At 41.9% G+C, this 22,617-nt stretch overlaps 2 protein-coding genes across 2 annotated transcripts; one reads left to right on the top strand and one right to left on the bottom strand.

Moving 5' to 3' along the window:
* Positions 1-4,053: 4,053 nt before the first annotated feature.
* LOC106574347 (E3 ubiquitin/ISG15 ligase TRIM25) lies at positions 4,054-5,152 on the bottom strand. Its single transcript, XM_082971192.1, has one exon. It carries the CDS (start codon positions 5,030-5,032, stop codon positions 4,376-4,378), a length of 657 nt encoding a protein of 218 aa, XP_082827318.1. The 5' UTR covers positions 5,033-5,152; the 3' UTR covers positions 4,054-4,375.
* Positions 5,153-17,128: 11,976 nt separating this feature from the next.
* On the top strand, positions 17,129-18,391 carry LOC145867135 (E3 ubiquitin/ISG15 ligase TRIM25). The gene is made up of 2 exons (XM_082971191.1): positions 17,129-17,769; positions 18,203-18,391. Exons 1-2 carry the CDS (start codon positions 17,173-17,175, stop codon positions 18,374-18,376), a joined length of 771 nt encoding a protein of 256 aa, XP_082827317.1. The 5' UTR covers positions 17,129-17,172; the 3' UTR covers positions 18,377-18,391.
* The last annotated feature ends 4,226 nt before the right edge of the window (positions 18,392-22,617 follow it).

Below are 22,617 nucleotides of genomic sequence, written 5' to 3'. Positions count from 1 at the left end.
AAACTGTTAAATGCTAAGTACTATACATAGGTTTTATTTAAAAAATAACAATAGAACCCATTTAGTACTATAATGGTATTTACTAACATAATATTATTACTATAATAGTTTCTAAAGGGGTTCTAGGCTACCCTACCCTAGAATTAGGGTTCAGGATAAAACAGGTTATACGTAGGGTTAGAGTTTCTGTACAGCACTTTGTGACATCTGCTGATGTAAAAAGGATTTCATAAATACGTTAGATTGATTGTTAGGTTCAGGGTATTTAAAGAGATAAACTGTATGGGTTTATATCTCTCTTGCTCCTCCCTGTGGTCTTCTGTGGGAACTACATACCTCATTCACCACACTTGATAGGCTCATAATCTGAGGTAGCAACTGAGTCAGAGCTACAAATCAATGATCTCCACCTATCCATTAGGTTTACAACTCAGTGAACCTGCGCAGCATTCTCTCTATTTGATGCCTACGAACCAACAGATTTCAACACATATCAAATTACCAGTTACCATTATTAGTAGCTGTAACCTAGTTAATAATAAGTTACCTGAGGTAAACCTACAAGGATAGTTAATAATCAGTTACCTGAGGTAAACCTACAAGGTTAACGCGGGCTGGAAGAGAATTACTTCAAAACCACAGCAAACAGCTGGGACATATAGTAATATTATATATATAATATTATATCACTGGGCTCCTCTGTGCTAACAAACCCTGTGTACCACCCCTCCTCTGTTTAACCTTGAATTTCGTTCAGAAAAACACTTCCACATTTAGCAAAACGAACCAACTCTTTACGGATCTGTTCGGTGGTAATAAACGGAGGCAGATTAGACACCACTACTCTTGTCGAAATCAGCACCAACACAACCCCTCACATAAATCATACTGGTAACTAGCCGGGTAACAAGACTCACCTTTTACATTACCACAACCACCGCCTTGTTCATTCTGGATACAGAGTGTATATGTTCCTCTCCCACCTGTTCACCGACCAGGATCAATAATTCCTCCACACCATTCTCCACAACGCACCTGAAGAGACAGCGTTTCTTCTCCACTCGGTTGAGGACATCACACTACCCTACTCCCCCCTCAACTCTAACCGATAAACAGCGGAAACCAATAAACAAACCCTCCCACCATGACAAAATACATTTGGAAAATAGGCAAAAGAATAGCTGCACTCTTTACGAACGACAAAACCTCACGTTACCAACTTCTTCTTCTTCTATGGTTTAATGGCGGTCCTCAAACCAACGTTAAAGGAGCATGGCGCCTCCTACTGTGCTGGAGTGTTCAATCACGGTTTACACCATTTCTAAATCCTCCTACCTAACTCAGTACTTCTGAGAAAATAAAAAAGATCCCTACAATAGACCCTCCCCCATCCCCCAAATCCCAAGGCCAACTAACCCTACACTCATTAAAACCCACTACCCCCATTCCACTACTTTGACCCTATCTGCTCCTGCACCAGGCCAACTAACCCTACACTCATTAAAACCCACTACCCCATTCCACTACTTTGACCCTATCTGCTCCTGCACCAGGCCAACTAACCCTACACTCATTAAAACCCACTACCCCATTCCACTACTTTGACCCTATCTGCTCCTGCACCAGGCCAACTAACCCTACACTCATTAAAACCCACTACCCCCATTCCACTACTTTAACCCTATCTGCTCCTGCACCAGGCCAACTAACCCTACACTCATTAAAACCCACTACCCCCATTCCACTACTTTGACCCTATCTGCTCCTGCACCAGGCCAACTAACCCTACACTCATTAAAACCCACTACCCCCATTCCACTACTTTGACCCTATCTGCTCCTGCACCAGGCCAACTAACCCTACACTCATTAAAACACACTACCCCATTCCACTACTTTGACCCTATCTGCTCCTGCACCAGGCCAACTAACCCTACACTCATTAAAACCCACTACCCCCATTCCACTACTTTGACCCTATCTGCTCCTGCACCAGGCCAACTAACCCTACACTCATTAAAACACACTACCCCATTCCACTACTTTGACCCTATCTGCTCCTGCACCAGGCCAACTAACCCTACACTCATTAAAACCCACTACCCCCATTCCACTACTTTGACCCTATCTGCTCCTGCACCAGGCCAACTAACCCTACACTCATTAAAACCCACTACCCCCATTCCACTACTTTGACCCTATCTGCTCCTGCACCAGGCCAACTAACCCTACACTCATTAAAACCCACTACCCCATTCCACTACTTTGACCCTATCTGCTCCTGCACCAGGCCAACTAACCCTACACTCATTAAAACCCACTACCCCCATTCCACTACTTTGACCCTATCTGCTCCTGCACCAGGCCAACTAACCCTACACTCATTAAAACCCACTACCCCATTCCACTACTTTGACCCTATCTGCTCCTGCACCAGGCCAACTAACCCTACACTCATTAAAACCCACTACCCCCATTCCACTACTTTGACCCTATCTGCTCCTGCACCAGGCCAACTAACCCTACACTCATTAAAACCCACTACCCCATTCCACTACTTTGACCCTATCTGCTCCTGCACCAGGCCAACTAACCCTACACTCATTAAAACCCACTACCCCCATTCCACTACTTTGACCCCATCTGCTCCTGCACCAGGCCAACTAACCCTACACTCATTAAAACCCACTACCCCATTCCACTACTTTGACCCTATCTGCTCCTGCACCAGGCCAACTAACCCTACACTCATTAAAACCCACTACCCCCATTCCACTACTTTGACCCTATCTGCTCCTGCACCAGGCCAACTAACCCTACACTCATTAAAACCCACTACCCCATTCCACTACTTTGACCCTATCTGCTCCTGCACCAGGCCAACTAACCCTACACTCATTAAAAACCCACTACCCCCATTCCACTACTTTGACCCTATCTGCTCCTGCACCAGGCCAACTAACCCTACACTCATTAAAACCCACTACCCCATTCCACTACTTTGACCCTATCTGCTCCTGCACCAGGCCAACTAACCCTACACTCATTAAAACCCACTACCCCCATTCCACTACTTTGACCCTATCTGCTCCTGCACCAGGCCAACTAACCCTACACTCATTAAAACCCACTACCCCATTCCACTACTTTGACCCTATCTGCTCCTGCACCAGGCCAACTAACCCTACACTCATTAAAACCCACTACCCCCATTCCACTACTTTGACCCTATCTGCTCCTGCACCAGGCCAACTAACCCTACACTCATTAAAACCCACTACCCCCATTCCACTACTTTGACCCTATCTGCTCCTGCACCAGGCCAACTAACCCTACACTCATTAAAACCCACTACCCCCATCCCACTACTTTGACCCTATCTGCTCCTGCACCAGGCCAACTAACCCTACACTCATTAAAACCCACTACCCCATTCCACTACTTTGACCCTATCTGCTCCTGCACCAGGCCAACGGCCTGGGAGGACGGGACACCACCACTCAACACACCCTGGAACTCTTCTGAAGTCAAATCTAGTATGACCAAATACTTCTCTGCAGCTGCCACCAAAACATATTTTTTTTCTGTGATTTACATTCCATTTCTGCGGTACAGTTGATAACCATTTCCTATGAACACTAAGAAGCCAACCTTACTGAAGCATATATCACTGGTTGGCCCATCCCTCTGTGCTGTCACAGATCTACTACTCACAGGGATCCTCTCAGGATCCCTCAGCCTTGACCCATCCTCCTCTACTTTCTTCACTGCCTCAGCAGTGACAACCTGTTCCCAACAGTGGGGTCAGTGGGATTGGATAGGGGCCCCTCTACCTCTCTCTCTCTCTCTCTCTCTGACTGGAGGAGACAGGTGAAATGGTGTGTCTCCTCTGGTCAACAATACTCACCTTGAGAGACTCCACAGCCTGTTGGAGCTCCTTCAGCTCCTTCTCTCTCTCCTGGAATCTCTGCTGGACCTTCTGCTGACTCATCCCCAGCTGCCTCTGTGGAGAATCACTCTTCAATGAGCTATCAAGCTTTATTAGTCCAGTAGATCAATAGTATAGTAATGTGACATAGGGCCCATAGAGAGGAAGGTCTAAAAAAATGGATGGTCCATTTACTAAATGATATTTATTTGTTGCTATGTGAATGATTATAGTTTTTATGGTAGGACTACATGTATCAACAGGTTGAGACTGAACTTTGGACTCATAAAAGGGCATTCAGAATGATAATAGTGTTTGACATTATAAAATGGTGATACATTTGGAGAATCTGGGTTAACATATCTATATACTCAAGGTTTGTGTTCATATTTGTTCTGCTGAGGATTCATTTCATTTCAATGATCTCATATTCAAACAGCCTTAGTTCCTACTGTATCTTTAATTCTTTGTTTATCAGACAGTCACCAACAAGTTGTTCTGGTCTTACCTGTTTCTCAGTCCTCTCTGCTGCAGCTGACACTGTATCATGGCCTTTATGTTCATCCATTGTACACAGATAACAGATACACTGCTGATCGGTACGACAGTAAACCTCCAGCAGTTTGTCATGATGAGAGCAGATCTTCTCCTGTAGTTGTGCGGTGGCTTTGACCAGCTTGTGCTTCTTCAAAGCAGGAAATTCGTAGTGAGGTTGGAGGTGAGTCTCACAGTAAGAGGCCAGACACGCCAGACAGGACATGAGGGCTTTCTGCTTTCTGGTCCCAGTGCAGAAATCACACGCCACATCTCTAGGTCCAGCATAGCACAGAGCAGGAGGGGGAGCAGCCTGGAGTCCTGTCTTCTTCAGTTTCTCCACCAGCTCAGCCAACATGTTATTTTTACTCAGATTAGGCCTCGGACTGAAGGTCTGTCTGCACTGAGGACAGCTATAGACCCCTTTCAGAACATCCTGATCCCAGCAGCCCTCAATACAGCTCCTACAGTAACTGTGTCCACAGGGGATGGTGACTGGTTCCTTCAGTAGATCCAGACAGACAGAACAACAGAACTGGTCCTGGTCCAGCAGAACTCCCTGTTGAGCCATTTGGACGGTTGTTCACTCTCACACAGACAGACGACACAGAGACTCAGATCAGTTTCGTTTCCTCAGAAGAGAGTTTGTGAAGGGGGATGGACTTCCTGGTTCTGCCAGAGGGGTGGGGTTAGAGGGAGGGAGGGGTTAGAGGGAGGGAGGAAGAGAGAGAGGAACTGCATGCAACAGCAAGAGGGAGACAAATAGTCTTGTTCCTTGGTTAGAGCCCATAACATGGAATAAATGAAATAATGAATCTTAAAATGTGAGTTATTAGAATATAAAGGGTAACACTTTCTATGAAGTACATATTATAATTATTTTAATGACCTTTATAATGCCTTATAATACACTTATGTGTTCTAATAAGCAATAAGGCCTGAGGAGGTGTGGTATATGTAAGGATTGCGGACCTGGTGGCAGTGAAGTCAGACGCAGGAGAGCAGAGATAGGTAATAGCCGGAGCAGTTTAATACAAAACGAACCTACATGGGTACAAAACCCGATGCGCACCAGTAACAGAGTACAAGCACTTACAAACAAACAAATCCACACAAGGACATGGGGGGAACAGAGGGTTAAATACACAACAATTCATGATGGAAATGGAAACCAGATGTGTAAGAAAACAAGACAAAACAAATGGAAAATGAAAAAGTGGATCGACGATGACTAGAAGACCGGTGACGCCGACCGCCGAACAAGGAGAGGAAATGACTTCGGTGGAAGTGGTGACAGTATATGGCTAATATACAGTACCACGGCTAAGTGCTGTTTTTAGGCACGACGCAAAGCGGATTGAGAATTATGTAACACTTTCAAAAATACAATCAAATAAAAATGTTATTGGTCACATACACATATTTAGTAGATGTTATTGTGGGTGTAGTGAAATGCTTGTGTTCCTGGTTCCAACAGTGCAGTAGTATCTAACAATACACCCTAATGTAAATGTCACAGGTGTCGTAGGGTTTAGACCAAGACGCAGCGGGAAAATGTAAACTCATCTTCTTTTATTAAAGGACAAAGAACAGGCCAGTAAGGCACAAAGCTATACACAGCAACAATCTGCCACAAAACCCCCATGACTAACAAACTCCTAATTATAGGACCTTCAATCAGAGGCAACGATAACCAGCTGCCTCCAATTGAAGGCCCAACCCCAATTAACTAAACATAGAACTACAATAGACAAGACAGAACATAGAAATACACTAACATAGAACATAGACTAACAAACCCCGGACCACATAAACCAAACACCCCTCTCCCTAAATACATAGCCTGAACCACATAAACCAAACACCCCTCTACGTAAATACATAGCCCGAACCACATAAAACAAACACCCCTTTACCTAAATACATAGCCCGAACCACATAAACCAAACACCCCTTTACCTAAATACATAGCCCGAACCACATAAACCAAACACCCCTCTATGTAAATACATAGCCCGAACCACATAAAACAAACACCCCTCTACCTAAATACATAGCCCGAACCACATAAACCAAACACCCCTCTACCTAAATACATAGCCCGAACCACATAAACCAAACACCCCTCTACCTAAATACATAGCCCGAACCACATAAACCAAAAACACCCCTCTACCTAAATACATAGCCCGAACCACATAAACCAAACACCCCTCTACCTAAATACATAGCCCGAACCACATAAACCAAACACCCCTCTACCTAAATACATAGCCCGAACCACATAAACCAAACACCCCTCTACCTAAATACATAGCCCGAGACCACATAAAACAAACACCCCTCTACCTAAATACATAGCCCGAACCACAGGATGCCTATTTAAAAACACTTTTTCAACATTTCAAGATAGCAGTTAGTTCAGTTTGATCTTATTAAAGACAGCTGTATCATTTTTTTATTCATTTTGACATATTGTTTGTGACCACTTTTTTTGCTCTGTTTGAAGGCTGTCAGCTTCTTCTCAGGAAGAGAATCCTTAGCCTTTCGACTAATTTTAAAATGATAGGATGCCTATTTTAAAACACTTTCTCTACATTTCAAGATAGCAGTTAGTTAATTTTGAGCATATCAAAGACAGCTGCTACTTTATTTTATTAATTTTCACATTTTTTTTTTTTTTACCCAAAATTATTCTAAGTCCACAGTCTCTGTCATTGAACTATGTTGAGCCGTGTGCCTGGTGATTGAACAGGTTACCAGGTGTGTTTTTGAATATAGTTCTTAATGGCTTCAGTGGTGTGCTGGGGTCCATTGCTTGCTAAGGGGGGACCTCCCACCCGGGTTCAGCCAACAGGGGGCGCCACCCAACCCCTCTAGTAAAACTGAATGTCTCTCTCTCTCTCTCTCTCAGGCTATGAAAAAAGCCCCACCTCCTCTCGCTCAGCCATTCTAACAGTGGAAGCCAGGATCTGTGAGAAACTATGATAATAAACTGTGAACAATAATGAAGCCATGTTTGTCTGTGTGAGTGAGGATTTATTATTTAATTGTGTGATAACTTTAATTCTGTGATAACTTTATGTAATACATCCTCTGTTTCCTAACTGAATAAACATTTTAAGATAGCAGTTGGTTCAGTCTGATCATCTCATGTACTGTTGGAACTTTATTTTAATCCTTTTTCACTATTTTTATTTTTTTAATTACAAATTCCAGAGCCTCTGTATACATTTTTACACATTTTTTCCCCACTCTCTACTTTGTACAATGACAGAGAAGTGGGACTCTGTCGTTTTTCTGACAAGTTCTCTCATTGATCTCAGGTTCAGCCACCAGGGGGCACCCACCCTCCATGAAAACTTTCATAGGCTCTCTTTCACTCAGTAATCATGTAACAAGTCGACAGGCTCCCAGAGGCAGGGCAATCAAAGGCTCCAACTCACTGAAGTGCCCATCAACCCAGCCATTGTTATTATTCATACCAGCCGTTCTACAGTCCCTGAAGCGGGTTGATTAGTAGGTTGGAACCCCGTTACAACGGACACTTTACAATGACGCAACAATCAGCGTTTGAGCTGGACGCACTCATTTAGAACGCTCTTTAGAACGCTCGTTTAGAACCCTCGTTTAGAACCCTCATTTAGAACCCTCGTTTAGAACACTCTTTAGAACACTCATTTAGAACACTCGTTTACAACGGACAGTTTCCAATGACGCAACAATCAGCGTTTGAGCTGGACACACTTTTTTCAGAAACTATTTACACAAAACACACACAGTCCTTACAAAGTTTATCTCCAGAATGTGAGCAGTTTATTTTTTGATGCAAATGGTTCAGATATTCACAGAAGTATATATATATATCACATCACATCACAATCATCCTAACCGGAAAAAATGTAGGCTACATTTGTCGTAGCGCTAACTGAAGAAAGATTGACCCAACACAAGCAGTCATATTTTCTAACTCTCGGCTGACGTAAACTACAATATGAATTAGCTATTTGCAATTACTATGTATAATTAATCACATCACGGGGTGAGCTCACCATTGATCGAAATAATTAGGTAAAACATTTTCTAGAAATCGACAGTAATCCGACGATTAGTTTCAGCGAGCAGCCATGCATTTTCCCCTCACAGAAACCGAAGATAATAAAAGACAAGATGAGTTCGGTCTGTTTATAGTGTTGAAGGGGTGTGTCATCTACCGTCGTTCACATCCCACCATTCATTTCCGGAAGTCCTCAAAAAATGAGTGAACTCTTACTCACCTCATTTTGTTATAACATCTTTGGTCAAACGGATGATTACGTGAAACCCAGAATGCATTGTATGTCAACAAACATGGCTCCATACACATAGCTGGAATTAGCTTAGCTCATCATAATCAGTATAACCTTCAAATAAGTATTTTACACACATAATATGTGCCCATTACAATCTATGCAAGAATCGGAATGCATGATTTATCACCCAGAATTGAAAACATGTGAATAAAACAATAAATACACAAATAATTACCTCACAAAACATTTTCTGATGGTGATTTATTGATACAAGTGACGCACGCCGGCAGTCAATCACGTCCCCTCTCACTCTGAGCCATTCAGTGTTGTTGTTTATGTATGTAGCTAGTGAGCTAAGCTGTAGCATTAGCAATGTCTTTCAAAAGGAGACAACTCACAAATGTGGAAATTATGGAGATTTTTGTTAAAATTCTGACAATGAGTCTGAGTCTGAAAGTCAGGAATCAGATTCTGACAGTGAGGAGCTGCCCCCCCCCCCCCCCCCCCCCCCAACCTTGTAGCCATTGAGAACCCTGAATCTGAGGTTCCCTTGTCCACTGACCAAGTACCAGGTCCCTTTGAAGATGCTGGTGGTGATGGAGGCAGACCGACAGTGGATGAAGTACAGGAGTTCTGTGGTAGCTGGAAGGCCACCAGTCATTTCACCCCTCCTGGCCCTGCTGTTTGTTTTGATGAGTCCCAGTCTGGAGTCCATTTCCATCTGAGGCAGAGTGCTTCAAGTTGTTTCTGACAGAGGAGCTGGTGGGAAACATAGTACAGGAGACCAATCGCTATGCCTTGGAGCTACAGGAGAAGAGAGAGCCAGGAGTGAGGGGGAAACTCGCTAAATGGGTGACAACCACAATTAGTGAAATGTATACCTTCCTGGTGACAGTCCTCCTCATGGGGATAGTAAAGAAGAACTCCCTAAGAGAATACTGGAGCACAGATCCTATGTTTGCAACTCCCTTCTTTGCCACCCTCTTTTCCCAAGACCGCTTCCTAATTCTGCTGCGATGCCTGCATTTCGTCAACAATGCTACTGCCATCCTAAATGACCCGTTATACAAAATAAGAATTGTTCTTATCAGCCTGACTAGGGCTGGGCGATATATCGATATAAAAAATATATCGATATATATTTTAAATGTGATATGAAATTAGACCATTTCGCATATATCGATATAGTTCAAATGTACGCTTTGATCCTTGCTCCAAGCAAGCTGCAGACCCGGAGCTCTCTGCGCTGCTCCCCGCGCCTCCTCTTTCATGCACAGAGGGCGGAGGGGCAGGAACCGACACTTCAACAAACATGGAGGAAGCAACAGCGTCTGCGGAGCGTTTTGACGAGGAATTGGTTAGTAAAAGAAAAAGCATTGGCTCAGTAATTTGGAGATGGTTCGGATTCAAAGTATCAGATGAGCAACAAAATCACGTTATATGTAGGCAGTGCCATAAAAAAAAGTTACAGCCAGGGGTGGAAGCACTACAAATCTTTTTCACCACCTAAAACAGTGGCACAAACTGCAATACGAAGAGTGTGTGAAACTGCGCGCTGCAGAAGCCCCAGCCGCAAGCCGTCGACAACCCGAAAACGCCCCGAAACAAAGCTCACTGCAAACTTCATTTTCCCGCAGTGAGCCTTTATGAAAAGAAAATTGGCAAGTGGTGTACTATAACTACAGCGGTGTCCTATCACATTGCTAAAGATATGGTCCCTGTTGCAACTGTGGAACAAGTCGGATTCAAAAAGCTACTGAAAACTATGGACCCGAGATATGAGCTTCCCAACTACTTTACACGAGAAGCACTGCCACAAATGTCCACTGAAGTCAGGCAGAGCCTTGCTGACCGGCTCGCTAACGGGACCCATTTTGGCGTTGACCAGCGATATGTGGGTCGAGCAGGACAATGTGAGCCTTTACATGAAGCGTGACATGTTCACTTCATTCAACGACTGGGGGAGATGAAAACAGCGTCGTGTCTCCAAAACAAGTTATTTCCCCCCAGGATCACACCGGTGAGCATATAGCTGAGGCCTCGCAGGACGCAAGCTGGGAAACTCCAAGAAAAGCATCCGGTTGCTATAACAACCGCCAACGGGAGCGACGTGGTCAGAGCGGTGGAGCTGAACGATGAGGATGCAGTGCTTCGGTCAGACTACACTTGGCTATTGGGGAGTGCAGTGTTTTATTAAGGAGTATTCACATATTTTACTTTAAAGAAAAAAACATTAAAATATTAGTTTTTCATTATTTTTCCTTTGTGTCTGTCTGCAACTTTTTTTGTTTTATGCTGCTGTCTTGGCCAAAAATTGATTAATAAAACACAAAACATAAAGTGCTAAAAGTAAAATCACTTACAATACAGGATGGTAGATTTCAGAACCATATTTATTAGGTTATTGGATAAGAATTAGTGATGCATTGATGTGTTTACCACTTTAATGTTACAGCTGGTAAAGGTGAGGTAATTATGACTTTAAAATGCTGGTTAGCCTGTTGATATCATCAAGGTAACATATTTAGTTATTATGATAGACTATAGTTTTTTTCTCTGGATTGAAGAGCCAACTGCAAAGTAACTAGAAACTAATGTTGACACGTAGGTAGGCCTAAACATTGTGGAGTTTTTAGTGGAGTAGAAATATGAAGTAGCATTAAATACTAAGCATAAATACTAAGAACAACAACAAGAACGAAACATCAGTAAATGTACATACAGTATAGTCATCATTTATAAATTATACACAAATAATAATACATACAAATCACTTACAGGATTAAAATTCACAAAATAAATGAATATAATATTTGATATTTATGATTAGGACTGGCGTTGATTAAAAAAATAAACTATGAAACAAGAAAATATTAATGTAGAATATTTCTAAAGCTTGATTTTGGAAAGCACTTAGTTGTGTGAGTGTGTTAAAGTGAAAACAGAGTCAAATTTCTCGCATAAGCACATTTGTTTAATAGTTTTTTTTATGATTCTGACAGGACATGGCATGAATGACAAGCGCGTCACCCGGGCCATTTCTCTGTGCAAGAGAATTGTAAGCTGTTTTTGGTACAGCTGGAAGAAAAGGAGACATCTTGCTGAAGTCCAGATTCAGCTGGGTCTGCCAAGTCACCAACTCATAACCGAGTCTGCCACACGCTGGGGATCAAGGCAGCAGATGATAGAGAGAGTCCTGGAGCAGGAAGGAGCACTGGCCAAAGTCCTGTCTAATGACAAAAAGACCAGGCACCTTGTCCCTACCTGGCAGGACTTAGAGGTCCTAGAAGCAGTCCAAAAGGTCCTGAAACCTCTCCAGGACTTTACCGATGCTTTGTCAGGTGAGGAGTACGTCACTCTATCATATGTAAAACCTGTGCTGCACCTTTTTAACGAAAGTCTCCTGGCATGTGAAGAGGGTGATAGCGAGCTTTGCAAATCGATCAAGACCGGCATTGTTGAGTACCTCAACCGCAAGTATTCTGACCCAGCCACTACTGACCTATTGGAGATGGCTTCATTTGTGGATCCACCCTTCAGGGCCACCTATATCCCAAGTGAAAAAGTTGATGCGTTGAAGCACAGAGCTGTCTTGGAGGTGGAGACGCTACTGGCTGATCAGAGCAGCTGTCAACCGCCTTACCTACGTGTGCCAACTGTGCCTGAGCCTGCAGATGGAGAAGCAGCAGTGGCACCAAAAGCTAAGACACTGGCAAGCTTCTTCAAGCAGCGCACAGCCACCACCACTGCGCCACCAACCAAGAGGGAGGCTATTGAAAATGAACTGTCAACTTACTTGCAGTCAGCAAGTGTGGAGAGTGACACTGATCCCCTCAAGTGGTGGAAGGATCATGAAGTTGTCTTTCCAGCTCTGAGCCACCTGGCAAAAAAAGTATCTCTTGCTACCAGCTACCAGTTCACCCTCCGAAAGGGTTTTCAGCTGCAGTGGCAATATCGTGACCTGCCACAGAGCATCTCTGAAGCCGGATGCCGTTGACAAGCTGGTGTTTCTCGTACAAAATCTTTAAACGAAGGAGGACACGCTTGTCTTCTAATGTCTACCTCAAGACAGCATTACTGTTTATCAAAGTAAAAAAAGAGGGGAAAATGTTTATTGAGTTGATAGTCTGTTTCTTGTGCAACTGGTTGAGGCTGTTCAGATAAGAAATTGAGTTAACAAAAAGCAAATGGTAATCTCAGGCTGATGTTTAAAACACATTTTCTCAAACTGAGCACTTTATTTTGTTCTTTATTTATATATAATTGCTGCCCTTACTAGGGTTTGTCATATTTTATTATTTTGTAATGTTCGTTATTTGCATCTGTGGATTTGTTAGAAAGGAGAAGAAATCTGTAATTTGATTTTAATAAGCCATTTAAAAGTTGTCAAACTAAAAAAAAAGTTGACTTTTCTCATAAATATATATAATATTTATTTCAGAAAAAGATAGGCCTATTTTATTTTATAGGCTATTTTTGTTTAAGATATTTGTATTTATTTAAATGTGCACCTTATGGAGCTTTGATTTCAAAAAGGTCGTCCTGTTGTTCTACAGTGTTTATGTTTACATGTTGTTGTTATTTGAACAGCTGAGCATTTAATCTGAACCAGGTGAAGAGCCCTGTTTATTATTTATTCATTTGATTTTTCAACTGTTCACTGAAATAGCCGCTTTCAATAAAACTACTTGAGACATGTCATATCTGGCTTTGACTTTGACTGAACATTTGCTCTCACTTTGCGGAAAAAATATCAGGATATATATCTTATATCGATATTCAGCCTAAATATATCGGGATATGACTTTTGGTCCATATCGCCCAGCCCTGCCTACCAGACATCTTCTTGAGAGAAGATAAGGTCAGGGACTCCTGTCTTACTCTCCGTCATGTTGAAATAGGTTCTCCTGTCTTACTCTCCGTCATGTTGAAATAGGTTCTCCTGTCTTACTCTCTGTCATGTTGAAATAGGTTCTCCTGTCTTACTCTCTGTCATGTTGAAATAGGTTCTCCTGTCTTACTCTCCGTCATGTTGAAATAGGTTCTCCTGTCTTACTCTCCGTCATGTTGAAATAGGTTCTCCTGTCTTACTCTCCGTCATGTTGAAATAGGTTCTCCTGTCTTACTCTCCGTCATGTTGAAATAGGTTCTCCTGTCTTACTCTCTGTCATGTTGAAATAGGTTCTCCTGTCTTACTCTCTGTCATGTTGAGATGGGTTAGTTCTTCTTGAGAGAACTAACCCAAAATTAGTCCAACTAACCCAAAATTAGTTGAAAGGCTAAGTGATTCTCCTCCTGAGAAGAAGCTGACAGCCTTCAAACAGAGCAAAAAAAGTGGTCCCAAACAATATGTCAAAATGAATAAAATAATTATACCTTAAGTTGCAACTTATTCTGTTTAGGTTTAACCTCTATGGGCTAGGTGGGACGCTTGCACCTACTAAAGTGTTTTTAAATAGGCATCCTATCATTTGAAAATTAGTCGAAAGGCTAAGTGATTCTCCTCCTGACAAGAAGTTGACAGCCTTCAAACATAGTGCAAAAAAAGTGGGCGTGAACATAGAATATTTTTGGGTCAAAAAAAATAATATACAGCTGTCTTTAGTAAGATCAAACTGAACTAACTGCTATCTTGAAATGTTGAAAAAGTGTTTTTAAATAGCTCAGTCTTATCACTCAATATGAGTCAAAATCTGTCACTTCCAGGAGTGCTCATTTTGTCAAAAAAAAATAAAAAAAATAATAACAACTCAGAGCTGTGTTAATAGACCCAACTCAAACATCTGCTATCTTCAAATGTCCAAAAAAGGTATTTAAATGGGCCTACCAGACATCTTCTTGAGAGAAGATAAGGTCAGGGATCTCTCTGGTCACCCACAAAGCCATTTCCTCCTTTGGCCGCCTCTCCTTCCAGTTCTCTGCTGCCAATGACTGGAACGAACTACAAACACATATCTCCCTCACTAGCTTTAAGCACCAGCTGTCAGAGCAGCTCACAGATCACTGCACCTGTACATAGCCCATCTATAATTTAGCCCAAACTACTACTTGTTCCCCTACTGTATTTATTTATTTATTTATTTTGCTCCTTTGCACCATATTATTTATATTTTAACTTTGAACTTTCTTCAAATTATAAATCTACCATTCCAGTGTTTTACTTGCTATATTGTATTTACTTTGCCACCATGGCCTATTTATTGCCTTTACCTCCCTTATCTCACCTAATTTGCTCACAATGTATATAGACTTATGTTTTTACTGTATTATTGACTGTATGTTTGTTTTACTCCATGTGTAACTCTGTGTTGTTGTATGTTGTCGAACTGCTTTGCTTTATCTTGGCCAGGTCGCAATTGTAAATGAGAACTTGTTCTCAACTTGCCTACCTGGTTAAATAAAGGTGAAATAAATACAAATGTATATACTGTATTCTAGTCCTGGTTCATCCTATATAACTACTGCTGCCCACTTCATATGTATATACTGTATTCCAGTCCTGGTTTATCCTATATAACTACTGCTGTCCACTTCATATGTATATACTGTATTCTAGTCCTGGTTCATCCTATATAACTACTGCTGCCCACTTCATATGTATATACTGTATTCCAGTCCTGGTTTATCCTATATAACTACTGCTGTCCACTTCATATGTATATACTGTATTCTAGTCCTGGTTCATCCTATATAACTACTGCTGTCCACTTCATATGTATATACTGTATTCTAGTCATGGTTCATCCTATATAACTACTGCTGTCCACTTCATATGAATATACTGTATTCTAGTCCTGGTTCATCCTATATAACTACTGCTGTCCACTTCATATGTATATACTGTATTCTAGTCATGGTTCATCCTATATAACTACTACTGTCCACTTCATATGAATATACTGTATTCCAGTCCTGGTTCATCCTATATAACTACTGCTGTCCACTTCATATGTATATACTGTATTCTAGTCCTGGTTCATCCTATATAACTACTACTGTCCACTTCATATGTATATACTGTATTCTAGTCATGGTTCATCCTATATAACTACTGCTGTCCACTTCATATGTATATACTGTATTCTAGTCCTGGTTCATCCTATATAACTACTGCTGTCTACTTCATATGTATATACTGTATTCTAGTCCTGGTTCATCCTATATAACTACTGCTGTCCACTTCATATGTATATACTGTATTCTAGTCCTGGTTCATCCTATATAACTACTGCTGTCCACTTCATATGAATATACTGTATTCTAGTCCTGGTTCATCCTATATAACTACTGCTGTCCACTTCATATGTATATACTGTATTCCAGTCCTGGTTCATCCTATATAACTACTGCTGTCCACTTCATATGTATATACTGTATTCTAGTCATGGTTCATCCTATATAACTACTGCTGTCCACTTCATATGTATATACTGTATTCTAGTCCTGGTTCATCCTATATAACTACTGCTGTCCACTTAATATGTATATACTGTATTCTAGTCCTGGTTCATCCTATATAACTACTACTGTACATCTACTATTCTTCAGATATACTACAGATGTACTCCAAATTGTCTATGCATCACATCACAGTATACAGTGTATATATGTATATATATATATATATATCATTGCTTGTCCTAATATTTTCATTGACTTCTGCCCTCTGTGAGCTGGGAACACAAGCATTGTTAGATATTACTGCACTGTCGGAGCTGGGAACACAAGCATTGTTAGATATTACTGCACTGTTGGAGCCAGGAACACAAGCATTGTTAGATATTACTGCACTGTTGGAGCTGGGAACACAAGCATTGTTAGATATTACTGCACTGTTGGAGCTGGGAACACAAGCATTGTTAGATATTACTGCACTGTTGGAACCAGGAACACAAGCATTTCACTTCACCCACAATAACAACTGATAAATATGTGTATGTAACCAATAAAATAAAATGTGATTGTATTGTTGAAAGTGTTAGATAATTCTCAATCCGTGTTGTGTCTTGTCTAAGAACAGCCCTTAGCCGTGGTTCTGTATAATAACCATATATCACACCTCCTCAGGACTTATTGATTTATAAGGCATTATAAAGGTGATTAAAATAATGATACATACGTACTTCATAGAAAACTGTTACCCTTCATATATTCTAACAACTCACATTTTAAGATTCATTATGTCATGTGTTCCATGTTAAAGGCTCTAACATTGGAACAAAACTATTTGTCTCCCTCTTGATGTTGCATGCAGTTCCTCTCTCTCTTCCTGCATTCCTCTAACCCCTCCCTCCTTCTAACCCCACCCCTCTGGCAGAACCAGGAAATCCCTCCCCCTCCCACAAACTCTCTTCTGAGGAAACGAAACTGATCTGAGTCTCTGTCTCGTCAGTCTGTGTGAGAGTGAACAACCGTCCAAATGGCTCAACAGGGAGTTCTGCTGGACCAGGACCCGTTCTGTTGTTCTGTCTGTCTGGATCTACTGAAGGAACCAGTCACCATCCCCTGTGGACACAGTTACTGTAGGAGCTGTATTGAGGGCTGCTGGGATCAGGATGTTCTGAAAGGGGTCTATAGCTGTCCTCAGTGCAGAGAGACCTTCACTCCAAGGCCTAATCTGAGGAAAAATAACATGTTGGCTGAGCTGGTGGAGAAACTGAAGAAGACAGGACTCCAGGCTGCTCCCCCTCCTGCTCTGTGCTATGCTGGACCTAGAGATGTGGCGTGTGATTTCTGCACTGGGACCAGAAAGCAGAAAGCCCTCATGTCCTGTCTGGTGTGTCTGGCCTCTTACTGTGAGACTCACCTCCAATCTCACTACGAATCTCCTGCTTTGAAGAGGCACAAGCTGGTCAAAGCCACCGCACAACTACAGGAGAAGATCTGCTCTCATCATGACAAACTGCTGGAGGTTTACTGTCGTACCGATCAGCAGTGTATCTGTCTGATGTGTACAATGGATGAACATAAAGGCCATGATACAGTGTCAGCTGCAGCAGAGAGGACTGAGAAACAGGTAAGACCAGAACAACTTGTTGGTGACTGTCTGATAAACAAAGAATTAAAGATACAGTAGGAACTAAGGCTGTTTGAATATGAGATCATTCAAATGAAATGGATCCTCAGCAGAACAAATATGAACACAAACCTTGAGTATATAGATATGTCAACCCAGATTCTCCAGATGTATCACCATTTTATAATGTCAAACACTATTATCATTCTGAATGCCCTTTTATGAGTCCAAAGTTCAGTCTCAACCTGTTGATACATGTAGTCCTACCATAAAAACTATAATCATTCACATAGCAACAAATAAATATCATTTAGTAAATGGACCATCCATTTTTTTAGACCTTCCTCTCTATGGGCCCTATGTCACATTACTGTACTATTGATCTACTGGACTAATAAAGCTTGATAGCTCATTGAAGAGTGATTCTCCACAGAGGCAGCTGGGGATGAGTCAGCAGAAGGTCCAGCAGAGATTCCAGGAGAGAGAGAAGGAGCTGAAGGAGCTCCAACAGGCTGTGGAGTCTCTCAAGGTGAGTATTGTTGACCAGAGGAGACACACCATTTCACCTGTCTCCTCCAGTCAGAGAGAGAGAGAGAGAGAGAGGTAGAGGGGCCCCTATCCAATCCCACTGACCCCACTGTTGGGAACAGGTTGTCACTGCTGAGGCAGTGAAGAAAGTAGAGGAGGATGGGTCAAGGCTGAGGGATCCTGAGAGGATCCCTGTGAGTAGTAGATCTGTGACAGCACAGAGGGATGGGCCAACCAGTGATATATGCTTCAGTAAGGTTGGCTTCTTAGTGTTCATAGCAAATGGTTATCAACTGTACCGCAGAAATGGAATGTAAATCACAGGAAAAAAATATGTTTTGGTGGCAGCTGCAGAGAAGTATTTGGTCATACTAGATTTGACTTCAGAAGAGTTCCAGGGTGTGTTGGGTGGTGGTGTCCTGTCCTCCCAGGTCGTTGGCCTGGTGCAGGAGCAGATAGGGTCAAAGTAGTGGAATGGGGTAGTGGGTTTTAATGAGTGTAGGGTTAGTTGGCCTGGTGTAGGAGCAGATAGGGTCAAAGTAGTGGAATGGGGTAGTGGTTTTTAATGAGTGTAGGGTTAGTTGGCCTGGTGCAGGAGCAGATAGGGTCAAAGTAGTGGAATGGGGTAGTGGGTTTTAATGAGTGTAGGTTTAGTTGGCCTGGTGCAGGAGCAGATAGGGTCAAAGTAGTGGAATGGGGTAGTGGGGTTTTAATGAGTGTAGGGTTAGTTGGCCTGGTGCAGGAGCAGATAGGGTCAAAGTAGTGGAATGGGGTAGTGGGTTTGAATGAGTGTAGGGTTAGTTGGCCTGGTGCAGGAGCAGATAGGGTCAAAGTAGTGGAATGGGGTAGTGGGTTTTAATGAGTGTAGGGTTAGTTGGCCTGGTGCAGGAGCAGATAGGGTCAAAGTAGTGGAATGGGGGTAGTGGGTTTTAATGAGTGTAGGGTTAGTTGGCCTGGTGCAGGAGCAGATAGGGTCAAAGTAGTGGAATGGGGTAGTGGGTTTTAATGAGTGTAGGGTTAGTTGGCCTGGTGCAGGAGCAGATAGGGTCAAAGTAGTGGAATGGGGTAGTGGGTTTTAATGAGTGTAGGGTTAGTTGGCCTGGTGCAGGAGCAGATAGGGTCAAAGTAGTGGAATGGGGTAGTGGGTTTTAATGAGTGTAGGGTTAGTTGGCCTGGTGCAGGAGCAGATAGGGTCAAAGTAGTGGAATGGGGTAGTGGGTTTTAATGAGTGTAGGGTTAGTTGGCCTGGTGCAGGAGCAGATAGGGTCAAAGTAGTGGAATGGGGTAGTGGGTTTTAATGAGTGTAGGGTTAGTTGGCCTGGTGCAGGAGCAGATAGGGTCAAAGTAGTGGAATGGGGTAGTGGGTTTTAATGAGTGTAGGGTTAGTTAGAAGGGTGTTTTTTAGTATTATCATAATTTCCCCTTTTCCCATTTTGTATCCCATAATATCATGGATTTATATTATAGTCCAGTTGAGGCAGGTGAGATGCCTTTGGATATACGACGTAATAAATTGTCATTAGCTTATTGGGTTGAAAGGCTGTGAGGTTGAGCATCCCACTGCTACTGTTCTAGATGACTGTTGGGAATATACTAGTAGACAAGGCAGTGGTTTTGGTTGGACAGTTGGAAAGCTTGCTGATGAGAGTAGTTTCAGGGAGTTGGAGGTTGGCCCTTTTCTGTGGTGATAGGGGATGTTCCTCCATGGTTACTCCCAGATCCTGTTGTTGATCTAACCTTGGTAGACAAAAGGAAAAGATTGGGTCAGAAGTCAGTGATAAAGGGAAACTGGTTGACAATTACATTGGTAGAAGTTGTTATGCTTTTTTACCTCTTTTCACAGATGGATCCAAGGGCCCAGATAGTGGGCCCACAGGAGCAGGTGTTTACCTTCCTGAATGTGATGTGCAGATATGTAGAAGACTAACAGATGAACTGTCAGTGTACTCAGTTGAACTGTTGGTGATAATAGTTGTCCTCCAGTGGGTGGAGGACGTACAGCCTGTTAGAGTTATAGTATCCTCAGATTCTCTGTCTGTATTGAATAGTTTATCATCTGGTAAATCTATTAGGAGTGACCTACTATTGGAGGTATTAATGTTATTATGGAGAAATGAGAGAATGGGTCTAGTAGTGAGATTCTGCTGGGTCCCAGCACATTCAGGTGTGGAATGGAATGAAATTGTAGACTAGTTAGCTAAAATAACTTTAAAACAAGATATAATATATATTAATGTTCCACTGGGTACAGGTGAGGACAAATGTGAGATCAGAGACATTTGGGGGGGTTGGAAGGGATTTGGGGGATGGGGGAGGGTCTATTAGAAGTTAGTAGGGATCTTTTTTATTTTCTCAGAAGTACTGAGTTAGGTAGGAGGATTTAGAAATGGTGTAAACCGTGATTGAACACACTCCAGCACAGTAGGAGGCGCCATGCTCCTTTAACGTTGGTTTGAGGACCGCCATTATACCATAGAAGAAGAAGAAGTTGGTAACGTGAGGTTTTGTCGTTCGTAAAGAGTGCAGCTATTCTTTTGCCTATTTTCCAAATGTATTTTGTCATGGTGGGAGGGTTTGTTTATCGGTTTCCGCTGTTTATCGGTTAGAGTTGAGGGGGGAGTAGGGTAGTTTGATGTCCTCAACCGAGTGGAGAAGAAACGCTGTCTCTTCAGGTGCGTTGTGGAGAATGGTGTGGAGGAATTATTGATCCTGGTCGGTGAACAGGTGGGAGAGGAACATATCCACTCTGTATCCAGAATGAACAAGGCGGTGGTTGTGGTAATGTAAAAGGTGAGTCTTGTTACCCGGCTAGTTACCAGTATGATTTATGTGAGGGGTTGTGTTGGTGCTGATTTCGACAAGAGTAGTGGTGTCTAATCTGCCTCCGTTTATTATCACCGAACAGATCCGTAAAGAGTTGGTTCGTTTTGCTAAATGTGGAAGTGTTTTTCTGAACGAAATTCAAGGTTAAACAGGGGAGGGGTGGTACACAGGGTTTGTTAGCACACAGGAGCCCAGTGATATAATATTATATATATAATATTACTATATGTCCCAGCTGTTTGCTGTGGTTTTGAAGTAATTCTCTTCCTGCCCGCGTTAACCTTGTAGGTTTACCTCAGGTAACTTATTAACTATCCTTGTAGGTTTACCTCAGGTAACTTATTATTAACTATCCTTGTAGGTTTACCTCAGGTAACTTATTATTAACTATCCTTGTAGGTTTACCTCAGGTAACTTATTATTAACTATCCTTGTAGGTTTACCTCAGGTAACTTATTATTAACTATCCTTGTAGGTTTACCTCAGGTAACTGATTATTAACTATCCTTGTAGGTTTACCTCAGGTAACTTATTATTAACTAACCTTGTAGGTTTACCTCAGGTAACTTATTATTAACTATCCTTGTAGGTTTACCTCAGGTAACTTATTACTAACAAGGTTACAGCTACTTGGTGAGGAAGCTCACTGTTCACCTGGTTATTGATTGTAGTTGGTACAGGGATGGTTGGCGCAAAGCCTTCAAACGTTAAACATGTTCTGATCATGGTTAACTCTATATATATATATATTTTATATATAAAAAGGTGTAGATTCTCAACAAATCGCACGTCCCTGTTCTCTTTTTCAAGATGTGGCCGATTTAAACAGTCAGAAGAAAGAATAAAAAGAAATAACCTTATTTTATTTGTTTCTAAATGGCTGCTGGGTAATATGATAATCGTTGAAATCTGTTGGTTCGTAGACATCAAATAGAGAGAATGCTGCGCAGGTTCACTGAGTTGTAAACCTAATGGATAGGTGGAGATCATTGATTTGTAGCTCTGACTCAGTTGCTACCTCAGATTATGAGCCTATCAAGTGTGGTGAATGAGGTATGTAGTTCCCACAGAAGACCACAGGGAGGAGCAAGAGAGATATAAACCCATACAGTTTATCTCTTTAAATACCCTGAACCGAACAATCAATCTAATGTATTTATGAAGACCTTTTTACATCAGCAGATGTCACAAAGTGCTGTACAGAAACTCTAACCCTACGTATAACCTGTTTTATCCTGAACCCTAATTCTAGGGTAGGGTAGCCTAGAACCCCTTTAGAAACTATTATAGTAATAATATTATGTTAGTAAATACCATTATAGTACTAAATAGGTTCTATTGTTATTTTTTAAATAAAACCTATGTATAGTACTTAGCATTTAACTGTTTTTTTGTTATTTTATTATATTTATTATTTAGAGGAGTCTGTCTAAATAATGAAAAGTTAAGTTATTGCCAGACTTTTTAATGAAACCTTTATTTAACTAGGCAGGTCAG

Source organism: Salmo salar, unplaced genomic scaffold (genome assembly GCF_965601325.2).
Source record: "Salmo salar unplaced genomic scaffold, fSalSal1 ptg000206l, whole genome shotgun sequence".
NCBI lineage: Eukaryota > Metazoa > Chordata > Actinopteri > Salmoniformes > Salmonidae > Salmo > Salmo salar.
The sequence above is the reverse complement of the archived record's forward strand: the minus strand, read 5'-3'. Positions and strand labels throughout refer to the sequence as shown.